The sequence below is a fragment of the Elephas maximus genome, chromosome 13, assembly GCF_024166365.1.
Source record: "Elephas maximus indicus isolate mEleMax1 chromosome 13, mEleMax1 primary haplotype, whole genome shotgun sequence".
Lineage (NCBI taxonomy): Eukaryota > Metazoa > Chordata > Mammalia > Proboscidea > Elephantidae > Elephas > Elephas maximus.
This window is the reverse complement of record NC_064831.1, coordinates 53,923,653-53,947,016: the sequence shown is the minus strand read 5'-3', so window position 1 is coordinate 53,947,016 and position 23,364 is coordinate 53,923,653. Positions and strand designations below refer to the sequence as shown.

The 23,364-nt window shown below is 38.9% G+C and overlaps 1 protein-coding gene across 7 annotated transcripts in view; it reads left to right on the top strand.

Moving 5' to 3' along the window:
• Window positions 1–23,364, top strand: part of HERC1 (HECT and RLD domain containing E3 ubiquitin protein ligase family member 1) — a 197,021-nt gene that overhangs the window by 72,004 nt on the left and 101,653 nt on the right. For all 7 annotated transcript variants that reach the window (XM_049905979.1, XM_049905982.1, XM_049905980.1 and 4 more), the window contains 4 exons: window positions 16,348–16,473; window positions 17,462–17,683; window positions 21,008–21,160; window positions 21,477–21,609. In XM_049905979.1, the coding sequence (XP_049761936.1) occupies window positions 16,348–16,473; window positions 17,462–17,683; window positions 21,008–21,160; window positions 21,477–21,609 (634 nt within the window). The remainder of the gene's footprint in view (window positions 1–16,347; window positions 16,474–17,461; window positions 17,684–21,007; window positions 21,161–21,476; window positions 21,610–23,364) is intronic.

Genomic DNA, 23,364 nt, shown 5'->3' with positions numbered 1-23,364 from the left:
CTCTTATTTTCTTGGTGGACTAACTTTTTTGGTTAACTCATCCTTTAAGACAAAGATCATGTGTCGCTTCTAAGAAACCTTTCTTTACCTGCTTTTCCATTCCGTTAGCTTTCTCTCTAATATGTTTTCACAGCTCACACTATATTGTAGTAAGCTATTTATAAACATGTCTGTCTTTTCCACCAGAAGATGGACCTGTGGGCAAGTACCCAGTTTTGCTTATTGTTATAACCTTTACGTGTAGTGCGTAGCTTGGTCAGTGTTGATTGTTATCACCTTTACATGTAGTGCGTAGCTTGGTCAGTGTTGATTGTTATAACCTTTACATGTAGTGTGTAGCTTGGTCAGTGTTGACTGTTATAACCTGTACGTGTAGTGCATAGCTTGGTCAGTGTTGATAGCTGAATAAGCTATCTGTATCATCTGCTAGAACCCCATCCAAAGCTAAGAGAGAAAGGTTGACTTCAGGTAGGAATAAGAGCCCAAGGATAGAACAATGATTATTTAGTGTTATTTTATACAGATTTACAACACATTAAACAATAAACTCTCTTTGAGGGGTAAAGGTAGATGATAATAGTGATTTTTAAACAACACACTCCTAAATAACCAGTGGGTCAAAGAAGAGATCACAAAGGGAATTAAAAAATACTTTAAGATAAATGAAAATAAAAACACAACATACAAAAATTTATGGAATGTAGCTAAAGCAGTGCTAGAGGAAAATTTATAGCAGTAATACCTATGTTAAAAAGGAAGAAAACCCTTAAGCTAACCTTCCAACTTAAACTAGAAAAAGGAGATACAACTAAACCCAAAACAAGCAGAAGGAAGGAAATAAAGATTATAGCAGAAATAAATGAGATAGAGACTAGAAAAACAATTGAGAAAATCAGTGAAACCAAATGTTCTTTGAAAAAAATGAACAAAATTGACAAACCTTAGCTAGACCGACCAAAGAAGAAAAAGAGATAAATTACTCAAATCAGGAGTGAAAGGGGGGAATATTATTATCACCCTACAGAAGTTCCTAGATGAAGTGGAGAAATTCCTAGAAAGACACAAGCTATTGAAACTAAAAAAGAAATAGAAAATCTGAGTAGACCTGTAACAAGTAAAGAGATTGAATTAGAAATTAAAAAAAAAATTCCCACTAAGAAAAGCCCAGGACCAAATGACTTCTGCAAATTCTACCAAATGTTTAAAGAGTAAGCACCAGTCTTTCACAAACTCTTCCAAAATATAGAAGAGGAGGGAATACTTCCCAACTTATTCTCTAAAGCTAGTTTTACCCTGATGTCAAAACCAGAAAAGACATCATAAGAAAACCTTTGACCAATATCCTCTATGAATGTAGATGAAAAAATCCTCAACAACATACTAATAGCAGTTGTATTAAACATACTAAATCCAGCAACATATGGAAAGGATTATATATCATAACCAAGTGGGACTTATCCCAGGAATGCAAGGGTGATTGAACATGTAAAAGTCAAATCAATGTAATACACCATTGTCTTCGTTATCTAGTGCCACTATGACAGAAATACCACCAGTGAATGGTAACAAAGATAAATTTATTCTTTTACAGTCTAGGAGGCTAGAAGTCCAAATTTAGGGTGCCAGCTCCAGGGGAATGCTTTCTCTCTCTGTCAGCTCTGGGGGAAGATCCTTGTTATCAATCTTCCCCTGCTCTGGGAGCTTCTTAGCACAGGGACCCTGGATGCAAATGATGCTCTCCCCTCCTGCCTTTTCATTCTTGGTGGTAGGAGGTCCCTGTATCCCTGTGCTCTCTGTTTGCTTCTCCTTTTTTTATATCTCAAAAGAGATTGACTCAAGATACAACCTAATCTTATAGATTGAGTCCTTCCTCATTAACTTAACTGTCTCTAATCCTGCCTCATTAGCATCATAGAGGTAGGATTTACAACACAAGGGAAAATCACATCAGATGAAAAAATTGTGGACAGTCACACAATACTGGAAATCATGGCCTACTCAAGTTGACACCACATTTTGGGGGAACACAATTTAGTCCATAACAACCATATTAATAGAATAAAGGACAAAAACTACATGATCATCTTAAGAGATACAGAAAAAGTATTTGACAAAATTTAACACCCTTTCATGGTAAAAACACTCAACAAACTAGAAGTAGAAGGGAACTTCCTTATCTGATAAAGGGTATTTACAAAACCCCACAGCTCACTTCATACCAAATGGTGAAAGACTGACAGTTTTCCCCTAAGATCAGGAACAAGACAAGGATTGTTCCCTGTCACCACTTCTATTTAATAGTGTACATTGTCTACTCTCACCACTTCTCTGTAAGTTCTAGTTGGGGCTGTTAGAAAAGAAAAAAGAAATAGAAGGCATCTAGATTGGAAGGCATGAGTAAGCTATCTCTATTTGTAGATGAGATGATCTTGCATATAGAAAATCCTAAGGAACACACACACACGCACACACCCCCTCACAAACACAAACTATTAGGGCTAATAAATGAGTTCAGTGGGGTTGAAGGATTCTTGCCTTAGACACCAAAAGTATAGCAACCAGAGGAAAAAAAAAACAGATAAATTAAACTTCATCAAATTAAAAAAAAAAAAACTTACATACTTCAAAAGACACTATCAAGAAAGTAAAAAATAGCTCACAGAATATGAGAAAATATTGGCAAATCATATATCTGATAAGGTTCTAGTTTCCAGAATTTGTAAAGAGAAGCAACTCAATTAAAAAATTGGCAAAGGACTTGAATAACTTTTCTTTGAAGAAAATTAAAAAAAAAAAAAGGCCAATAAGCACATGAAAAGAATTTCAACACATTAGTTGCTAGGGAAAGAGTAGTCTTTTGGAAATCCAAATCACAAAGAGGTACCACTTCGTACCCACTAAGTGGCTCTTTTCAAAAAGATGGGCAATAATAACAAGCTTGGCAAGGATGTGGAGAAATTGCAGCCGTCACACATTGCTGGTGGGAATGTAAGATGGTGTATGTAGCCATTTGAAAAGCAATTAGGCAGTTCCTAAAAAAGTTAAACATAGAGTTTAACCCAGCAATTCTATTCCTAGGTATGTACCCAAGAGCAGTGAATAGACATGTCCGCACAAAAACTCATACGTGAATATTCATAGCAGCATTATTCATAATAGCTAAAAAATGGAAACAAATCATTGCCCATCAACTGATGAATGAATGAACAAAATATGGTATGTCTATACAGTGTAATACTGTTCGGCCATAAAAAGAAATGAAGTACTGATACATGCTACAATGGTGAACCTTGTAAACATTTTGCTGAGTGAAAGAAGCCAGACACAAAAGGCCACATATCGTATGATTCCATTTATGTGAAATGTCCAGAATAGACAAATCCATATAGACAAAAAGCATGTTAGTATGGAAAGTGACTGCTAATGGATAGGAGGTTTCTCTTTGAGGTGATGAAAATGTTCTGGAACTAGGTAGTGGTGATGGTTGTACCACTTTGTAAAAATAATAAAAACCACTGAATTGTATACTTTCAAAAGGTGGATTTTATGGCATGTGAATTGTACATCGATTAAAAAAAAAAGATGATATAGTGATTTTCAGCCAGAGAGACATATATATCCCTTGGGTGAGGGTAGGAGGACCATTAACCTGAGGGTGAGTAGGAGCTGTGAGAATTTAACATTTATCAGAAATGGGGTGGTACAAGATTTTAAATAGGTTGAAAAGTACCTGAATAATGGAAGGAAAAGTAAACTTTAAAGTATTATCTTTAGAATTGTCTGTTTATTCCTTGGATCTCCTTGGTAGCCATTCTGTTTTAGGAGAATCCTGACTCTGAGGGTGGATTATTCCATGATGTGTATAGGGCTATTTTTGGTTAAGGCTATTTCTATTCTTTTTTCCTTACCCCCTGAGAGTTCTAGTAATTTATCTGTTTCTTGTGTGCTTTTCCACTATTTTCCTTGAATATTCATTGAATTTCTTTCCTTTAAAAAAAAAAACAAAAAACTTTTGATTTTGAACCAATTTTAGGCTTAAAGAAAAAGTTTCAAAAATAATAGTTTTCATGTATCTCTCACATAGCCTCCCCGATATTAATGTCTTACATAATCGTAGTATAATTATTAAAACCAGGAAATTAACCTTCATTTAATACTATAAGCTAAATACCTTATTTGAATTTTTTATCAGTTTTTCCACTAATGTCTTTGTTCTGTCCCAGGATCCTACCCACTACCCGCATTGCATTTAATAATTTCTCCTTCGCAGTCTGTAACAGTTCTTCAGTCTTTCTTCTCTTTCATGACCTTGACACTCTTGATGAATACAGGACAGTTATTTTGTTGAGCGTCTCTCCAGCTGTCTTATTTTCTCATGATTGGACTGAGTTTATGTATTTTTGGCAAGAATACCACAGAAATGATGTTGTGTTTTTGGTAGAATACCTCACGGAATTCATGATATTTAGGTGTCTTATTACTGGTGATGTTGACCTTGAATACTTGGTCATGGTGGTTTCTGCTGGGTTTCTACGTCCTTTAGAAACTTCTGGAAGGAGACAGAAAACATAGTCTTTGAGAATATACTCACATTGGAATAGCTTGGGAATCAAATACCCTCACCAGTAGTGTAGGCATAGAATTCTATATTGAAAATAATTTTCCCATAAGAACTGTGAAGTCATTGCTTCGTTGTCTTCTAGCTTTCAGTGTTGTTCTTAGAAAATCAGTGCCATCCTCATTTTTGACCCTTTGTATGGAAATCTGTTTTTCTCTCTCTGGATGTTTGCACCAAGTTTTTCTTTTATGTTCTCACACTTCACAAAGATATGAAGTGATGCGGGTCTAGTTTTATACATTGTGCTGGATATTTGGGTAAACTCTTTTAATTTGAAAACTTATACCCTTCAGTTTTAAGGAATTATTTTGTTGATTTCCGTTCCATTGTTTTCATTTTCTGGAACTCTTTATTGTTTGCATACTGGGCCTCCTGAACCAGTCCACCTAATTTTCTTTCCTGTTTCCCATCTTGGTTTTTTATCCCTGCCCCCCCCCACTCCGCCCCCCCCCCCCCCCCTTTTTAACTTTATGGGAAATTTAATTTTGTCTTCCAACTCTTCTGTTGAGGCTTTTATTTCTTTGATCATATTTTTAATTGGTAAGAACTCTTCTCCTTGGAATGTTTCTTTTTAGTAGTTTCGTGTTCTGGTTTCTTTTTGAAGATATTAAAAATTTTTTTCTGAAGTTTTTTTCTCCCTACATAGTTGTTTTTTTCAATTTAGATTTTGTTTGTAACTTTTAACCTCCATCTTTCATCATACAGTCTTTCCTGAAATTTCTAATGAGCTTTGGATGTCTGATTATGTCTAAGAGTGCGGCACTAAAAGGCTGGTCGAAAGTCCTGTGCACAGGGGTGAAGTTTATTACTTTAGGTTGATCAGCCTGGACTGTTTATTTGGGGAGCCCTTGATATCTGCCTATTAAGTTCTTTCCTTTTGTACTAGTTAGATTCCCCAAAAGAAGGCTTTTCTAATGTACTGACTACAAGATATTAAATCAGGGTGACAATCTTCTGGTGGGGAAAAAAGCTTGGGAGTCTCAACATTCAGAATGGACACTTTCTCTTTTTTATTTTATTTTTCATAATTTTTATTGTGCTTTAAGTGAAAGTTTACAAATCAAGCCAGTCTCTCACACAAAAACTTACATACACCTTGCTACATACTCCCAATTACTCTCCCTCTAATGAGAGAGCTAATGAGAGAGCAGGCTGCTCTCCCTCCACTCTCTCTTTTCGTGTCCATTTCGCCAGCTTCTAACCCCCTCCACCCTCTCATCTCCCCTCCAGGCAGGAGATGCCAACATAGTCTCAAGTGTCCACCTGATCCAAGAAGCTCACTCCTCACCGGCATCCCTCTCCAATCCATTGCCCAGTCTAATCCATGTCTCTAAGAGTTGGCTTCAGGAATGGTTCCTGTCCAGGGCCAACAGAGGGTCTGGTGGCCATGACCACCGGGGTCCTTCTAGTCTCAGTCAGCCCATTAAGTCTGGTCTTTTTATGAGAATTTGGGGTCTGCATCCCACTGCTCTCCTGCTCCCTCAGGGGTTCTCTGTTGTGTTCCCTGTCAGGGCAGTCATCGGTTATAGCTGGGCAGCATCTAGTTCTTCTGGTCTCAGGATGATGTAGTCTCTGGTTCATGTGGCCCTTTCTCTCTTGGGCTCATAATTGCCACATGTCCTTGGTGTTCTTCATTCTCCTTTGCTCCAGGTGGGTTGAGACCAATTAATGCATCTTAGATGGCTGCTTGCTAGTGGACACTTTCTCTTAATTCCCCTGTTTTGAGTTTGATATTCCTCCTGTCAACTAGTTTGCAGCCAATCCTCCTGTTTGGAGCTCCGCCGTTCTCTGTTACAGAGAGGTACCTGAGCATTTAGCATTTCTATAGTATAAATCAAATTGCTTCTCGGCTTTTCTCACCCCTGGCTCAGAATATAGTCTTTTCAGGCCTCTTAAAGTCAGTTGCCGCTTATCCAAGGAGCCCTGGTGATGCAACGGTTAAGCGCTTAGCTGTTAACCAAAAGGTTGACAGTTCAAACCCGCCCAGCAGCCCCGAAGGAGAAAGACCTGGTAATCTGCTTCCGTAAAGATTACAGCCTAGAAAACCCTATGGGGCAGTTCTGCTCAGTCACACAGAGTTGCTATGAGTTGGAATCCCTTGGGGATGCAAGCAGTTAAGTGCTCAGCTGCTAACTAGAAAGGTTGGCAGTTCAAACCCACCCAAAGGATCTCTGGAGAAAGACCTGGCAGTCCACTTCCAAAAGATCACAGCCACGGAAAACCCTATGTTCTTTCAATGTTTCTTTTTACTAGTCTCCTCTTCTGGTTTCTTATCCTATCTTTTGTAAGATATTAAGTTTTTTTTCTGAAGCTTTTGGAGATGGAGCACATTTCTACTCTGAAACACACGGCATCACCATGGGTTGGAACTGACTTGACAGCAACTTTTTTATTTTAATGCCCCTTATTTGTTAGTTTGATCTGTTTGGTCCTCTCCTCTCTCTTTTTGTCTTCTTTTCTGTTATCCCTTTGCCCCTTTCACTATCCTTTTAGGTGAGCTTTTGGAAAGGGAGTACATGCATTTGGTCCTTACTCCTTAGTCACTTTTATTGAATTTCCACAGCTAAAATTTAGTTTAATTTTAGTAATCCTGAGGAAGTCATTAAGGTTCTCCCAATTCTTAAATGTGCTGGAGGCCACATGACTTTTGAAGGAGGGGTTATTAGTTCTATCTATCTACCTACCTACCTACCCACCCACCCACCCACCGTATTTATATTGTGCTTTAAGTGAAAGTTTACGAATCAAGTCAGTCTCTCATACAAAAATTTATATATACCTTTCTGTATACTTCTAGTTGCTCTTCCCCTAATGAGACAGCACACTCCTTCTCTCCACCCTCTATTTTTGTGTCCATTCAGCCAGCCTCCGACCTCCTGTGCCTTCTCATCTCCCCACATAGTCTCAAGAATCTACTTGATCCAAGAAGCTCACTCCTCACCAGTATCATTTTCTATCCTATAGTCCAGTCCAATCCTTGTCTGAAGAGTTGGCTTTGGGAATGGTTCCGTCTTGGGCTAACAGAAGGTCTGGGGACCATGACCTCTGGGGTCCTTCTAGTCCCAGTCAGACCATTAAGTCTGGTCTTTTTATGAGAATTCAAGGTCTGGATCCTACTGCTCTCCTGGTATCTTGGGAGTTCTCTGTTGTATTCCCCGTCAGGGCAGTCATCAGTTGTAGCCGGGCACCATCGAGTTCTTCCGGTCTCAGACTGATGTAGTCTCTGGTTTTTGCGGCCCTTTCTGTCTCTTGGGCTCATAATACCTTGTGTCTTTAGTGGTCTTCATTCTTCTTTGCTCCAGGTGGGTTGAGACCAATTGATGCATCTTAGATGACCACTTGCTAGCATTTAAGACAGAAGAGTTATTAATTCTTATTATGTACTTAATTTTTTTCAGTTATTTTAGTAATTCAAAGAATTAGAAACACTGACATAAAAAAATTGAATATTAGAAGTAGAAAGCACTATGGAGTTTGTCTAGTTCAGCACGTTCATTTTACCGATAGGGAAGCCATGATCCAGTGAAGTTACAAGGCCTAAGGTAATACAGCTACTCCTTATGCTGTTCCTACTGTCTGACTAAATCCTGCTCATTCTTTTAGGCTTAGTTTACATGCTGAATCCTCAGGGACACCTTCCATGAACGCTTTTTGTTGTCGTGTGCCACAGAGTTGATTCAGACTCTTGGTGACCCTGTACGACAGAGTAGAACTGCTTCATAGAGCTTCCTAGGCTGTAAATCTTTGCAGTAGCAGATTGCCAGGTCTTTTCTCCCGAGGAGCCACTGGTGGGTTTGAACCTCTTTTTTTTATTATTAAATTATTTATATTTAGTATGTTATCAAACATAAATTTTATCTCTACACAAACTTTTTCCCAAAGAGAAATTCATGAATAGAGAATTTTTTTTTGTTGTTGTTGTGGTGGGCTTCTCCTCTTTCGTTTCATTTTTTTTTATTATTAACTTTTATTCAGCTTCAAGTGAACGTTTACAAATCCAATCAGTCTGTCACATATAAGTTTACATACATCTCACTCCCTACTCCCACTTGCTCTCCCCCTCTTGAGTCAGCCCTTTCAGTCTCTCCTTTCGTGACAATTTTGCCGGCTTCTCTCTCTCTCTATCCTCCCATCCCCCCTCCAGACAAGAGTTGCCAACACAATCTCAAGTGTCCACCTGATATAATTAGCTCACTCTTCATCAGCGTCTCTCTCCCACCCGCTGACCAGTCCCTTTCATGTCTGATGAGTTGTCTTCGGGGATGGTTCCTGTCCTGTGCCAACAGAAGGTCTGGGGACTATGGCCGCCGGGATTCCTCTAGTCTCAGTCAGACCATTAAGTTTGGTCTTTTTATGAGAATTTGGGGTCTGTATCCCACTGATCTCCTGCTCCCTCAGGGGTCCTCTGCTGTGCTCCCTGTCAGGGCAGTCATCGATTGTGGCCGGGCACCAACTAGTTCTTCTGGTCTCAGGATGATGTAGGTCTCTGGTTCATGTGGCCCTTTCTGTCTCTTGGGCTCTTAGTTGTCGTGTGCCTTGGTGTTCTTCATTTTCCTTTGCTCCAGGTAGGTTGAGACCAATTGATGCATCTTAGATGGCCACTTGTTAGCATTTAGGACCCCAGACGCCACATTTCAAAGTGGGATGCAGAACGATTTCATAATAGAATTATTTTGCCAATTGACTTAGAAGTCCCCGCAAACCATGTTCACCAGACCCCCGCCCTTGCTCCGCTGACCTTTGAAGCGTTCATTTTATCCCGGAAACTTCTTTACTTTTGGTCCAGTCCAATTGAGCTGACCTTCCATGTATTGAGTGTTGTCTTTCCCTTCACCTAAAGCATTTCTTATCTACTGATTAATCAATAAAAAACCCTCTCCCACCCTCCCTCCCCGCCTCGTAACCACAAAAGTATGTGTTCTTCTCAGGTTTATTATTTCTCAAGATCTTATAATAGTGGTCTTATACAATATTTGTCCTTTTGCCTCTGACTAATTTCGCTCAGCATAATGCCTTCCAGGTTCCTCCATGTTATGAAATGTTTCAGAGATTCGTCACTGTTCTTTATCGATGCGTAGTATTCCATTGTGTGAATATACCACAATTTATTTACCCATTCATCCGTTGATGGACACCTTGGTTGCTTCCAACTTTTTGCTATTGTAAACAGAGCTGCAATAAACATGGGTGTGCATACATCTGTTTGTATGAAGGCTCTTGTATCTCTAGGGTATATTCCCAGGAGTGGGATTTCTGGGTTGTATGGTAGGTAGTTCTATTTCTAACTGTTTAAGATAACGCCAGATAGATTTCCAAAGTGGTTGTACAGTTTTACATTCCCACCAGCAGTGTATAAGAGTTCCAATCTCTCCGCGGCCTCTCCAGCATTTATTATTTTGTGTTTTTTGGATTAATGCCAGCCTTGCTGGTGTGAGATGGAATCTCATCGTAGTTTTAATTTGCATTTCTCTAATGGCTAATGATCGAGAGCATTTTCTCATGTATCTGTTGGCTGCCTGAATATCTTCTTTAGTGAAATGTGTGTTCATATCCTTTGCCCACTTCTTGATTGGGTTGTTTGTCATTTTGTGGTTGAGTTTTGACAGAATCATGTAGATTTTAGAGATCAGGCGCTGGTCAGAGATGTCATAGCTGAAAATTCTTTCCCAATCTGTAGGTGGTCTTTTTACTCTTTTGGTGAAGTCTTTAGATGAGCATAGGTGTTTGATTTTTAGGAGCTCCCAGTTATCGGGTTTCTCTTCATCATTTTTGGTAATGTTTTGTATTCTGTTTATGCCTTGTATTAGGGCTCCTAGGGTTGTCCCAATTTTTTCTTCCATGATCTTTATCGTTTTAGTCTTTATGTTTAGGTCTTTGATCCACTTGGAGTTAGTTTTTGTGCATGGTGTGAGGTATGGGTCCTGTTTCATTTTTTTGCAAATGGATATCCAGTTATGCCAGCACCATTTGTTAAAAAGGCTTTCTTTTCCCCAATTAATTGACTCTGGTCCTTTGTCAAATATCAGCAGCTCATACGTGGATGGATCTATGTCTGGGTTCTCAATTCTGTTCCATTGGTCTATGTGCCTGTTGATGTACCAGTACCAGGCTGTTTTGACTACTGTGGCTGTATAATAGGTTCTGAAATCAGGTAAAGTGAGGCCTCCCACTTTCTTCTTCTTTTTCAGTAGTGCTTTGCTTATCCGGGGCTTCTTTCCCTTCCATATGAAATTGGTGATTTGTTTCTCTATCCCCTTAAAATATGACATTGGAATTTGGATCGGAAGTGCGTTAAATGTATAGATGGCTTTTGGTAGAATAGACATTTTTACTATGTTAAGTCTTCCTATCCATGAGCAAGGTATGTTTTTCCACTTAAGTATGTCCTTTTGAATTTCTTGTAGTAGAGCTTTGTAGTTTTCTTTGTATAGGTCTTTTACATCCTTGGTAAGATTTATTCCTAAGTATCTTATCTTCTTGGGGGCTACTGTGAATGGTATTGTTTTGGTGATTTCCTCTTCGGTGTTCTTTTTGTTGATGTAGAGGAATCCAAGTGATTTTTGTATGTTTATTTTATAACCTGAGATTCTGCCAAACTCTTCTATTAGTTTCAGTAGTTTTCTGGAGGATTCCTTAGGGTTTTCTGTGTATATAATCATGTCATCTGCAAATAGTGATAACTTTACTTCTTCCTTGCCAATCCGGATACCTTTTATTTCTTTGTCTAGCCTAATTGCCCTGGCTAGGACTTCCAGCACGATGTTGAATAAGAGCGGTGATAAAGGGCATCCTTGTCTGGTTCCCGTTCTCAAGGGAAATGCTTTCAGGTTCTCTCCATTTAGAGTGATATTGGCTGTTGGGTTTGCATAGATGCCCTTTATTATGTTGAGGAATTTTCCTTCAATTCCTATTTTGGTAAGAGTTTTTATCATAAATGGGTGTTGGACTTTGTCAAATGCCTTTTCTGCATCTATTGATAAGATCATGTGGTTTTTGTCTTTTGTTTTATTTATGTGATGGATTACATTAATGGTTTTTCTGATATTAAACCAGCCTTGCATACCTGGTATAAATCCCACTTGATCATGGTGAATTATTTTTTTGATGTGTTGTTGAATTCTATTGGCTAGAATTTTGTTGAGGATTTTTGCATCTATGTTCATGAGGGATATAGGTCTATAATTTTCTTTTTTTGTAATGTCTTTACCTGGTTTTGGTATCAGAGAGATGGTGGCTTCATAGAGTGAGTTGGGTAGTATTCCGTCATTTTCTATGCTTTGGAATACCTTCAGAAGTAGTGGTGTTAACTCTTCTCTGAAAGTTTGGTAGAACTCTGCAGTGAAGCCGTCCGGGCCAGGGCTTTTTTTTGTTGGGAGTTTTTTGATTACCGTTTCAATCTCTTTTTTTGTTATGGGTCTAATTTAGTTGTTCTACTTCTGAATGTGTTAGTTTAGGTAGGTAATGTTTTTCCAGGAATTCATCCATTTCTTCTAGGTTTGCAAATTTGTTAGAATACAATTTTTCATAATAATCTGAAATGATTCTTTTAATTTCATTTGGTTCTGTTGTGATGTGGTCCTTCTCGTTTCTTATTCGGGTTATTTGTTTCCTTTCCTGTATTTCTTTAGTCAGTCTAGCCAATGGTTTATCAATTTTGTTAATTTTTTCAAAGAACCAGCTTTTGGCTTTGTTAATTCTTTCAATTGTTTTTCTGTTCTCTAATTCATTTAGTTCAGCTCTAATTTTTATTATTTGTTTTTTTCTGGTGCCTGATGGATTCTTTTGTTGCTCAGTATCTATTTATTCAAGTTGTCGGGACAGTTCTCTGATTTTGGCTCTTTCTTCTTTTTGTATGTGTGCATTTATCGATATAAATTGGCCTCTGAGCACTGCTTTTGCTGTGTCCCAGAGGTTTTGATAGGAAGTATTTTCATTCTCGTTGCTTTCTAAGAATTTCCTTATTCCCTCCTTGATGTCTTCTATAACCCAGTCTTTTTTCAGGAGGGTATTGTTCATTTTCCAAGTATTTGATTTCTTTTCCCTAGTTTTTCTGTTATTGATTTCTAGTTTTATTGCCTTGTGGTCTGAGAAGATGCTTGGTAATATTTCGATGTTTTGGACTCTGCAAAGGTTTGTTTTATGACCTAATATGTGGTCTATTCTAGAGAATGTTCCATGTGCGCTAGAAAAAAAAGTATATTTTGCAGCAGTTGGGTGGAGAGTTCTGTATAAGTCAATGAGGTCAAGTTGGTTGATTGTTGTAATTAGATCTTCCGTGTCTCTATTGAGCTTCTTACTGGATGTCCTGTCCTTCTCCGAAAGTGGTGTGTTGAAGTCTCCTACTATAATTGTGGAGGTATCTATCTCACTTTTCAATTCTGTTAAAATTTGATTTATGTATCTTGCAGCCCTGTCATTGGGTGCATAAATATTTAATATGGTTATGTCTTCCTGATCAATTGTCCCTTTTATCATTATATAGTGTCCTTCTTTATCCTTTGTGGTGGATTTAAGTCTAAAGTCTATTTTGTCAGAAATTAATATTGCTACTCCTCTTCTTTTTTGCTTATTGTTTGCTTGATATATTTTTTTCCATCGAGTTTTAGTTTGTGTCTCTAAGTCTAAGGCGTGTCTCTTGTAGGCAGCATATAGACGGATCGTGTTTCTTTATCCAGTCCGTGACTCTCTGTCTCTTTATTGGTGCATTTAGTCCATTTACATTCAGCGTTATTATAGATAAATAAGTTTTTAGTGCTGTCATTTTGATGCCTTTTTATGTGTGTTGTTGACAATTTCATTTTTCCACATACTTTTTTGTGCTGAGGTGTTTTTCTTAGTAAATTGTGACATCCTCATTTTCATAGTGTTTGACTTTATGTTAGTTGAGTCGTTATGTTTTTCTTGGCTTTTATCTTGAGTTATAGAGTTGTTGTACCTTTTTGTGGTTACCTTATTATTTACCCCTATTTTTCTAAGTAAAAACCTAACTTGTGTTGTTCTATATCGCCTTGTATCACTCTCCATGTGGCAGTTCAATGCCTCCTGTATTTAGTCTCTCTTTTTGATTATTGTGATCTTTTACCTATTGACTTCCATGATTTCCTGTTATGTGTATTTTTTTTTTTAATTAATCTTAATTTGTTTGTTTTTGTGATTTCCCTATTTGAGTTGATATCAGGACGTTCTGTTTTGTGATCTTGTGTTGTGCTGGTATCTGATATTATTGGTTTTCTGACCAAACCATATCCTTTAGTATTTCCTGTAGCTTTGGTTTGGTTTTTGCAAATTCTCTAAACTTGTGTTTATCTGTAAATATCTTAATTTCGCCTTCATATTACAGAGAGAGTTTTGCTGGATATATGATCCTTGGCTGGCAGTTTTTCTCCTTCAGTGTTCTGTATATGTCGTCCCATTCCCTTCTTGCCTGCATGGTTTCTGCTGAGTAGTCTGAACTTATTCTTATTGATTCTCCCTTGAAGGAGACCTTTCTTTTTTCCCTGGCTGCTTTTAAAATTTTCAGTTTATCTTTGGTTTTGGTGAGTTTGATGATAATATGTCTTGGTGTTTTTCTTTTTGTATCAATCTTAAATGGGGTTCGATGAGCATCTTGGATAGATATCCTTTTGTCATTCATGATGTCAGGGAAGTTTTGTGTCAGGAGTTCTTCAACTATTTTCTCTGTGTTTTCTGTCCCCCCTCCCTGTTCTGGGACTCCAGTCACCCACAGGTTATCCTTCTTGATGGAGTCCCACATGATTCTTAGGGTTTCTTCATTTTTTTTTAATTCTTTTATCTGATTTTTTTTCAGCTATGTTGGTGTTGATTCCCTGGTCCTCCGGATGTCCCAGTCTGCATTCTAATTGCTCGAGTCTGCTCCTCTGACTTCCTATTGCGTTGTCTAATTCTGTAATTTTATTGTTAATCTTTTGGATTTCTACATGCTGTCTCTCTATGGATTCTTGCAACTTATTAATTTTTCAGCTATGTTCTTGAATAATCTTTTTGAGTTCTTCAACTGTTTTATCAGTGTGTTCCTTGGCTTTTTCTGCAGTTTGCCTTATTTCATTTGTGATGTCTTGAAGCATTCTGTAAATTAGTTTTTTATATTCTGTATCTGATAATTCCAGGATTGTATCTTCATTTGGGAAAGATTTTGATTCTTTTGTTTGGGGGGTTGGAGAAGCTGTCATGGTCTGCTTCTTTTAGTGGTTTGATATGGATTGTTGTCTCCGAGCCATCACTGGGAAACTAGTTTTTCCAGAAAATCTGCTAAAAAAAAGAAATGCAGTCAGATCCCTATCAGAGTTCTCCCTCTGGCTCAGGCTATTCGGATGTTAATGAAGCCGCCTGGGGAGGGTGGGGGAGGGAACAGAGAGATAGGAGAGTTGTACCTCAGAATATAGCCAGAGTTGCTTGTCTTGCTTGGAATGACTATTATATCTGAGATTCCCGCAGGGTGGGTCGCCTATGTGTGCTGGCTGTGTGGAGATTGCCCCCGGGGGGTCTGGCCCGCTGGAGTCACGGTCAGATCCTCCGCTTCCCGCCCCACGCCCAGCGTCAAGGCTCCCCTACTGGGACGGTGCAGTCTCGACTCCAAAATCAGTCGCTGCCTCCCGGGGACTTCTCGTCCCTCCAGCCACGTTGCCGTGCCGCCTCCGAGAACCGGTTGGGCCACCTCCTGGGGTTAGTTCAGGTGGGTGGAGCAGGTCCCCGTGCTTGTGCCGTGACCGAGTGTCCCGGCTGGGACGCTGTTCTCCCCGCTCCAATACCAGTCGCTGCCTCCCGGGGACTTCTCCTACTGGCTGCGTCCCACGCTGCCCGTGTGACCCAGCTGGGCCCCCTCCCGGGGTTAGTTCAGGGGGGTGGAGCAGCTCTCCGTGTTTATGCCGTACCTGCGTCCAGTCCAAATCCCGGCGGGATGGTTCCCCGGCTGGGACGCTGCTCTCCCTGTTCCAAGACCAGTCACTGCCTCCCGGGGACTTCTCCTACCGGCTGCGTCCCACGCTGCCCGCGGAACCGGCTGGTCCCCCTCCCGGGGTTAGTTCAGGGGGGTGGAGCAGCTCTCTGTGCTTATGCCGTACCTGACTGGTACGCTGGCTCCAGGCTCTGGAAACAATCGCTGCTTCCCCGTATTAGTTCGTTCTCCGTCTCTAAATCTGTTTGTTGTTCAGGGTTCGTAGATTGTTATGTATGTGATCGATTCACTTGTTTTTCCGTGTGTTTGTTGTAAGAGGGATCTGAGGTAGCGTCTGCCTAGTCCGCCATCTTGGCTCCGCCCCCCGGGTTTGAACCTCTTGATTAACAACCAAACACTTGACTGTTGTGCCACCATCAGCCCTTAGGCCATATTAATTACCCTTCTGTGGGTGTGCTTGGGCAAACTCCCTTCACACATATAATTACTTGTTCAGAGTATGCTTCATGAAAGCAAAGTCTCTGTCTTCATTGCCGTATCCAGAGCACTTTGCACAGAATCTTATCATCCTCAACTCTGTAGACACAATGCTAAATATTTGTTGGGTAGTGATTAGCTATTTAGAGACAAATACAAAATATCTATCCGAGTCTTCTTAAAGACATCCAAAGAAGGACTTGCATGCTGTCTTTTTTCACATTTTTTTACCCTCTCTAGACTTCTTTGAGCCTAACAGTCAGTGGATTTGCTGTTGAGGTGTCTTTATTAACAAGATAACCGGGCCAATAAATTCACTGTTCTCTTTTGATATTAGGTGGTAATTGAAACTCTGTCAGTGGGAGCAACCATGCTATTACCTCCGTTACGAGAACGGATGGAATTACTTCATTCTCTTTTACCCCAAGGACCTGATAGATGGGAAAGCTTATCTAAAGGACAGGTAAGCCCTTGAATGGTATCTAAGTAAACCAGTAATATCAGAAAAAAATGGAAATAAAGCTAATTGATTCCCATGTGTTCACGGCATAATACTTGACTTGATGGATCTGTTAAATCCTAGTTATTTAATGTTATATGCTGAGGGAGTTCCTAGATATCTAATGGCTCTGGGTGAAGCAGATGATCATTTATTAAATGATTTGCAGCTAATTATTAAAATTTTGATTAATTTTTCTAATGTTGCTAACAGTGTCAAACCAGAGACCCTTTGGTTAATTTGTAGTGTGCTGGGTTGAAATCGAGGACATGTGTTACTGTTGGTTCTATGCCCAGAACTTCACCTGAAATTGCTTATACAAAAAGTTAAAAAAAAAAAAAAGACTTATGAAAAAATATCCAATGTGTATGCTTATTCTATCCCTTTTTAATATCTTATGTACATTTTAAGTGCATTTTGTTCAGTTCAGTAAAAAAATGAGTTGTGGAGCTATAGATTTGGAAAGTGATACTTATTACTGGCAATGCAATATTCACGGACACCTTCCAATGAGTATTTTGCATTAGTTCAGATTTCAAGTGATTTATTTTAGATGTTGGAATAAATAGTTGCCTTTGGTAATTCCGTAGAAGAATGTATGCTATAATTTATCTGTTGACGTGTCATATTCCTCCCTACTTACGGTACTAAAGCCATATGCAGAGCATGCCACTTTCACTTAGACTTTTAGATGCTGTAATGAAGAGTGGAACAAAAACTTTGGGTTGTTAGGATTGAGAGTAGTTGCATTTTCCTGAATGATATAAAATGGGTAGTTTCTCTTATAATTACTCACTTCCTAAAAGATTATTGTTTATCAGGATGGTCAGTGGATTAGTTAGTATAATTAGTATAGTTTTTTTCTGGGATTCCTTTTTTTTTTTTCTTTTAGTGCATTTTAAGCTAATTATTTAATTGTTCCTGTTTCATCAATGGAAATATTTTTTTTTAGAGAATGCAACTGGATATCATTCTGACAAGTTTGCAAGATCATACTCATGTAGCCTCCTTACTTGGCTATAGCTCGCCCTCTGATGCTGCTGACCTCTCTTCTGTGTGTGCTAGCTATGGAAGCCTGTCAGATCAGCCTTACGGCACTCAGGGCTGCTATCCAGACACCCATCTGGCCGAAATTTTGATGAAGACCCTCTTAAGAAACTTGGGATTTTATACAGTAAGTTGTTATTTTTCACTGTAGTGAAAAAGAGTAAATCTGTTTTTGTGGAGGGAGTGAGATTATCTTTAGGTCAAGGTATTTTTACGTTTACATGCTTATGATAGAAGCGAAGCTCTGCCCGGCCCTCCCTCCCCCTCCCCCTCCCCTCCCCCCTCCCCCCCACACAAAGGGGGAAGGCTTACCAGATCTTCTGAAATACTGTGTGGGCTGAACGACCTTTATTTGAGAATTCTAAAGAGATTTATTTTAGAATTTTACCAAATTTTTCTGATGCTAATGTGGAAGAATAAACTTAATAGTCAACAACATTTTAAAAAAGAAGAATGAGAAAAGGATTAGTCTTACCGGATAGAACTAACTTAACCCGTTGCTGTTGAGTTGATTCTAACTCATAGCAACCCATGGGACAGGGTAGAACAGAACTGCCCCACTGGGTTTCTAAGGAGCACTGGTAGATTTGAACTGCTGACCCTCTGGTTAGCAGCCAAGCTCTTGACCATTGCACCACCAGGGCTCCTACCAGGTATAATGTTATAGTAATTAAACAATGTGGTTGGTGATAAGAATAGGCTGGTCAATAGGAGAGAAGAAAATGGACCCCATAGCTTGTCCTGTACGACCTACTGCTGTTGAGTTGATTCCGACTCATGGCAACTCCATCTGTTACAGAGTAGAACTGCTCCATAGGGTTTTCTTGGCTGTAATTTTTACTGAAGCAGATTGCCAGGCACTGCTGGGTGGGTTCGAACTGCCAGCCTTTAGGTTAGTAGCCAAGTGCCAACCGCTTATTCCACCTAGTTCTTAGTCCATAATGCTTTTTAGATCCATTCCTTGTCTTCTGTCTGTTTATATGGGTTTTAACCCAGGCCATCATGACTTAATGCTAATAGCAGTGTTGTAACTGTTATAACGATTGCTGGTCTCTTCTCAGCATCTTACAGCTGCTGAAACAATTTCATCGTATTAAGTAGCCTTATTGTATTAAAACCCCTTCAGACCCTTCATCATCTGGCTCACGCGCCACTGTCAGCTTAACTCACGCTTTCCCAAATTGTGCTTGGCACAACTATCTTTCCTCTACCAATCTGTGACTTCTTTAAGACTTGACTGTTCCAGGAATCATTGCGCAACTAACCCACATAACCATGTGGTTATAGCTGCACACCCCCGTACCCCTCAGCACTTCTAGGATCAGAGCGTACGGTGTGACTTAACTTCAAATCGTCTGTGAATCATTTCACATTGTCCCCTAAGTCTCTTTGGGACCAGGTCTGTATATTCTTTTTCTTCTGCACAAGGCTTAGTGCTCTGCTCTGCCCACATTAAAAGCTTGTTGACTAAGTCAAAGTGAAGGAAGTTCCTGTAGAGTTACTTTCTTTCAGATTTAAGAATGTAAATATGACCTGATGTTTGATAGCAGTAGGAGGTAATGGATGTATATGGGATGGCAGCAAAGTTATGGTACAACCATTTGTTAATGATGGAAACTTTTTTCATTTATGCTGCTTTAAAGCAGTACCTTTCTCACGTCATTAGTGTTGAGGAGGATGAGTACATTGCATGGAAATGAAAATGCGGCAAATACGGCTTTTGGACTAAATAAAAATTATAAGTTACTGTTTTCTTCTGATGTGATTTAAGCCAAACTTGTCATGTTCTAAGACTTTAAAGTAATGGTGCTTCTTTGGCAGAGTATAGTGATGCTTATGTAACAAGGCCTGTGAAGATGTTCTGACCCTCTTAGGGCAAAATTATGAACACAGACAAAGCTATGCATAAAAATGTTCGTGTCATTATTTATAAGAAATAAAAATTAAAAACAACTGTCTAAAAATATAATAGCTAAGTAAATTATGATATACATGTTCAGTGGAATCTTATATGAATATTAAATTTTACATAGACAGTTTATGAAAGCATAGAAAAGATTTATGATTCAGTTTAGAAACAGACTAGAAACAGTATGCAGACTTATGGAAAAAAGCATAAATTGGGAAAGAAATGCATAAAAATATTCATACTGATTTTCTTTGGGTGGTTGGCTAAATGGTGATTTTAACTTTCTTTTTTATACCATTTTGGTATTTTCTAAATTTTTTACACTGAACGTCTCTTTTTTTTTTTTTATTTTAACTTTTTACCTTGAAGTAATTGAAAACTTACAGAGGAATTACAAAAATTATTCAAAGATTTCTTCTGTAGCCTTCAACTAGATTTGCTTTGTCTGTCTGTCTGCCTGTCTGCCTGTCTGCCTATCTATCTAATCTAGCTATCCCTATTCTGAGTAATCTGAGAGTTAGGTGCAGATGTCATGCCAGCTACCTATAAAGACTTAAGCATGTATTAAACATTTATTTCCTAAGAATAGGACATTCGTCTACATAAGAATAGAACAATGATCAAAGGAAATTTAACATTAATATAGTACTGTTACCTAACAGTAATACATGAGACATTGGTGGCTCAGTGGCAGAATTCTCACCTTCCATACGGGAAGCCCAGGTTCGATTCTTGGCCGGTACCTACGTGCAGCCACTACTGGTCTGTTATTGAAAACTTACATATTCCTCTGATGCTGAACAGGTTTCTGTAGAGCTGGCAGACTAAGATGGACTAGAGGAAAGGCCTGGGAATCTACTTCCAAAAAATCAACTAATGAAAATTCCCTGGATAACAACAGCCTGGATCCCAGCCAATCATGGGGATGGCACAGGACCAGCCAGTGTTTCATTCCACAGGGCCGAATCTAGGGCAGCTAACAGCAACGATGTATCTAACGTACAGCGCATATTCAGATTTCTACAGTTATCCCGTTAATGTCCTTTACAGCAGTTTTTTCCTCAATCCAGGATCCAATCCAAGATCATATATGGTATTCAGTTGTCATATCCCTTTAGTACGTTTATTTTTTTTTATGATTTGAAAAAAAGTTAATCTCTAAGAATGAGGTTCTGAGAAATTCACAGGCATGTGAAATCGAAGTCTTTACACAGGAGATCTAGAGAGTAATAGCTTCAAAATGTTAAATATATTGTCTTTGGGTAGGAGTATGCTTCCGTTTTTCTTGTTCTTTGTATTTCCAAAGTTTCTATAGTAAAACATGTATTACTTTTTTTTTTTTTACGAAAAAAAAAAAAAACTGAAATTGCTTAATAGATTTTACCATCTAATAGCTAATAACATAAGGATTATAGCAAAGATTTAAAAATTGGTAATGGGAGAAAGGAATCGGTGACTTCTTAAATCAGAATCATTTATAGCAGAATATTACTTTCATTTTTAAACACTTCAAATACAGCCTTCATTGATGTATCACTTTAGGATCAAGCATTTGGAGAGCTAGAAAAAAATAGTGATAAATTTCTACTTGGGACGTCATCGTCGGAGAACAGTCAGCCTGCTCATCTTCATGAACTGCTGTGTTCACTACAGAAACAGCTGCTGGCGTTTTGCCACATCAATAACATTAGTGAGGTATGTGATTCTTTGCCTCTTATGGTGGTCCCTCAAGGTCCATGGGAACCCTGGTGGCATAGTGGTTAAGAGCTACAGCTGCTAACCAAAAGGTCGGCAGTTTGAATCCACCAGGCACTCCTTGGAAACGCTATGGGGCAGTTCTACTCTGCCCTATAGGGTCGCCATGAGTCAGGATCGACTGGATGGCAAGGGTTTTTTTTTTTTTTTTTCAGTAGTTGGGTCCTTGAAATGCAGATATTTGGGAATGCCATGGTATTTGTGTACTTTGAATCTTTCACAGTAGTAATTTAGGAAACTCCTTTTTTTTCCCCAGAATTCAAGCAGTGTGGCATTACTTCATAAACATCTTCAGCTCTTGTTGCCTCATGCCACAGACATTTATTCACGTTCTGCAAATTTGCTCAAAGAAAGTCCTTGGAATGGCAGCGTTGGAGAAAAGTTAAGAGGTGTGTAGTATTGGATTTCAAATTTAATTTAGTGGTTGAAAAGCAAGAGCCTTTAGGTTTTCCAGAGCCTTAAGAGGGAATAAAACCTGAGTGGAATAAGAATGATCTTCATGAATCTCCATCCTGTTGAAGATCCCTTTGATCTTGGTTTGGGGCACTGGCAGCAGTGATTGATGTGATTGATATTAAAAGATTCTAACTGGCATGGCAGAGGCCTAATTTAAAGACATTGGAGAATATAAACTCAAAAAGATTAGTTTTAAATGGCATAAAGTGATATTTTTATTTGCTATTTCTTTACCTTCCTTCAGCATTTGCTATTGTAGCCCTCTTCTTGAAATGCTTTGTTCTCTGGACATCTGTTTAGTCAAAATCCTGTTTTTTTCTCGTGTCTCTCTGACATCTCTTTTTCGGTGGGTTTCTGTAGGTCTTTCCTCTTTGGACATGCCCTTTAATGTTGAGGATCCTCTGAATTTTGCCCTCAACCCTCTTTTATTCCTGAAAGATCGTATTTAATCCCATTATCTTTAACCACCATGTATATGATGTTGACTCTCAAATCTACGTCTAGCTGAGACCTCCTCTCCTTAGCACCAGAGCCTTTCTCTAGTTGTACTGGGTGTCTTTTCTTGGTTGTCCCAAAGGCAACTAAAATTCAGCATGTCTGTCCAGTATGTCTGTTAGAAGTTCCCCTACTAAAAAAAAAAAAAAAAAAACTAAAAAATGAAAACCATTGCTTACTAGGTATCTCCATCTGGCTAGTCCACAGGCAATTGCAATTTAATACATTCAAACTGAGCTTGTCTCTGAAGGGCCCTCCCCACCCCAAAATACAAAGAAAAACAATAAAACTCAAACCTTTCTTCTGCAATTTCCAAAAAAAAACCTCATTGTTGGCTCCATTTCCTTAGTGCCTTTTGTATTCTTCCACTTTTCTCTATGCCCACCATTGCTACCTGCGTTTAAGTGTGCCCACCTGTGTTTAAGTGTGCCACCTGTGTTTAAGTGGGCATCATCTTTCTGATCTGGCCCCTGATTTCCTTTTCATCCCTCTCTACCACTCCTGTGCTGACCGTCCACCCTGCCCTTAGGATTCCCCCTCCCCCTGCAGACTTGCATTATGAGGTCCAGCCATATTGAACTACTTACTTACAGTTTTTTGAAGGAGTTCTACAAGCTCGCTCTTGTCCGTGAATATTTTGCAGTGCTGTTTCACACATGCACACACAGAGACACACACAGAGATACACACATACACATGCACCTTTGAGGCTGATTTCTACTTGTTCTTTTTTTTTAATATTGTATTTTGCTGAAAGTTGACACAGTAAATTAGGTTCACATTTAACAATTTACATATTGTTCAGTGATATTTGTTACATTTTTCATGATGTGTCAACATTCTCTTTATTTCCATTCTGGTTGTTTTCGTTTCCATTACTCTAGCTTCCCGGCCCACCCTACCTTCTCATCCTTGTTTTAGGGGTAAATGTTGGTTGTTTGGTCTCCTATAGATTTTTTTTTTAAAGAGCTCGGTACTCACTAGTGATATTTTTTTTTATGATCCGATCTGTTATTTAGCTGAAAGGTGACCTCCGGGGAGTGGTTTAAAGAATATCTTGGGATGATAGTCTTGGGAATTCCTCTAGTCTACAAGTCCAGTAAGTCTGGCCTTTTTTTTTTTTTTTTTTTAAGAGTTTGTGTTTTGTTCTACAGTTTTCTCCCATCTTATCGAGGACCATCTCTTGTGTCAGA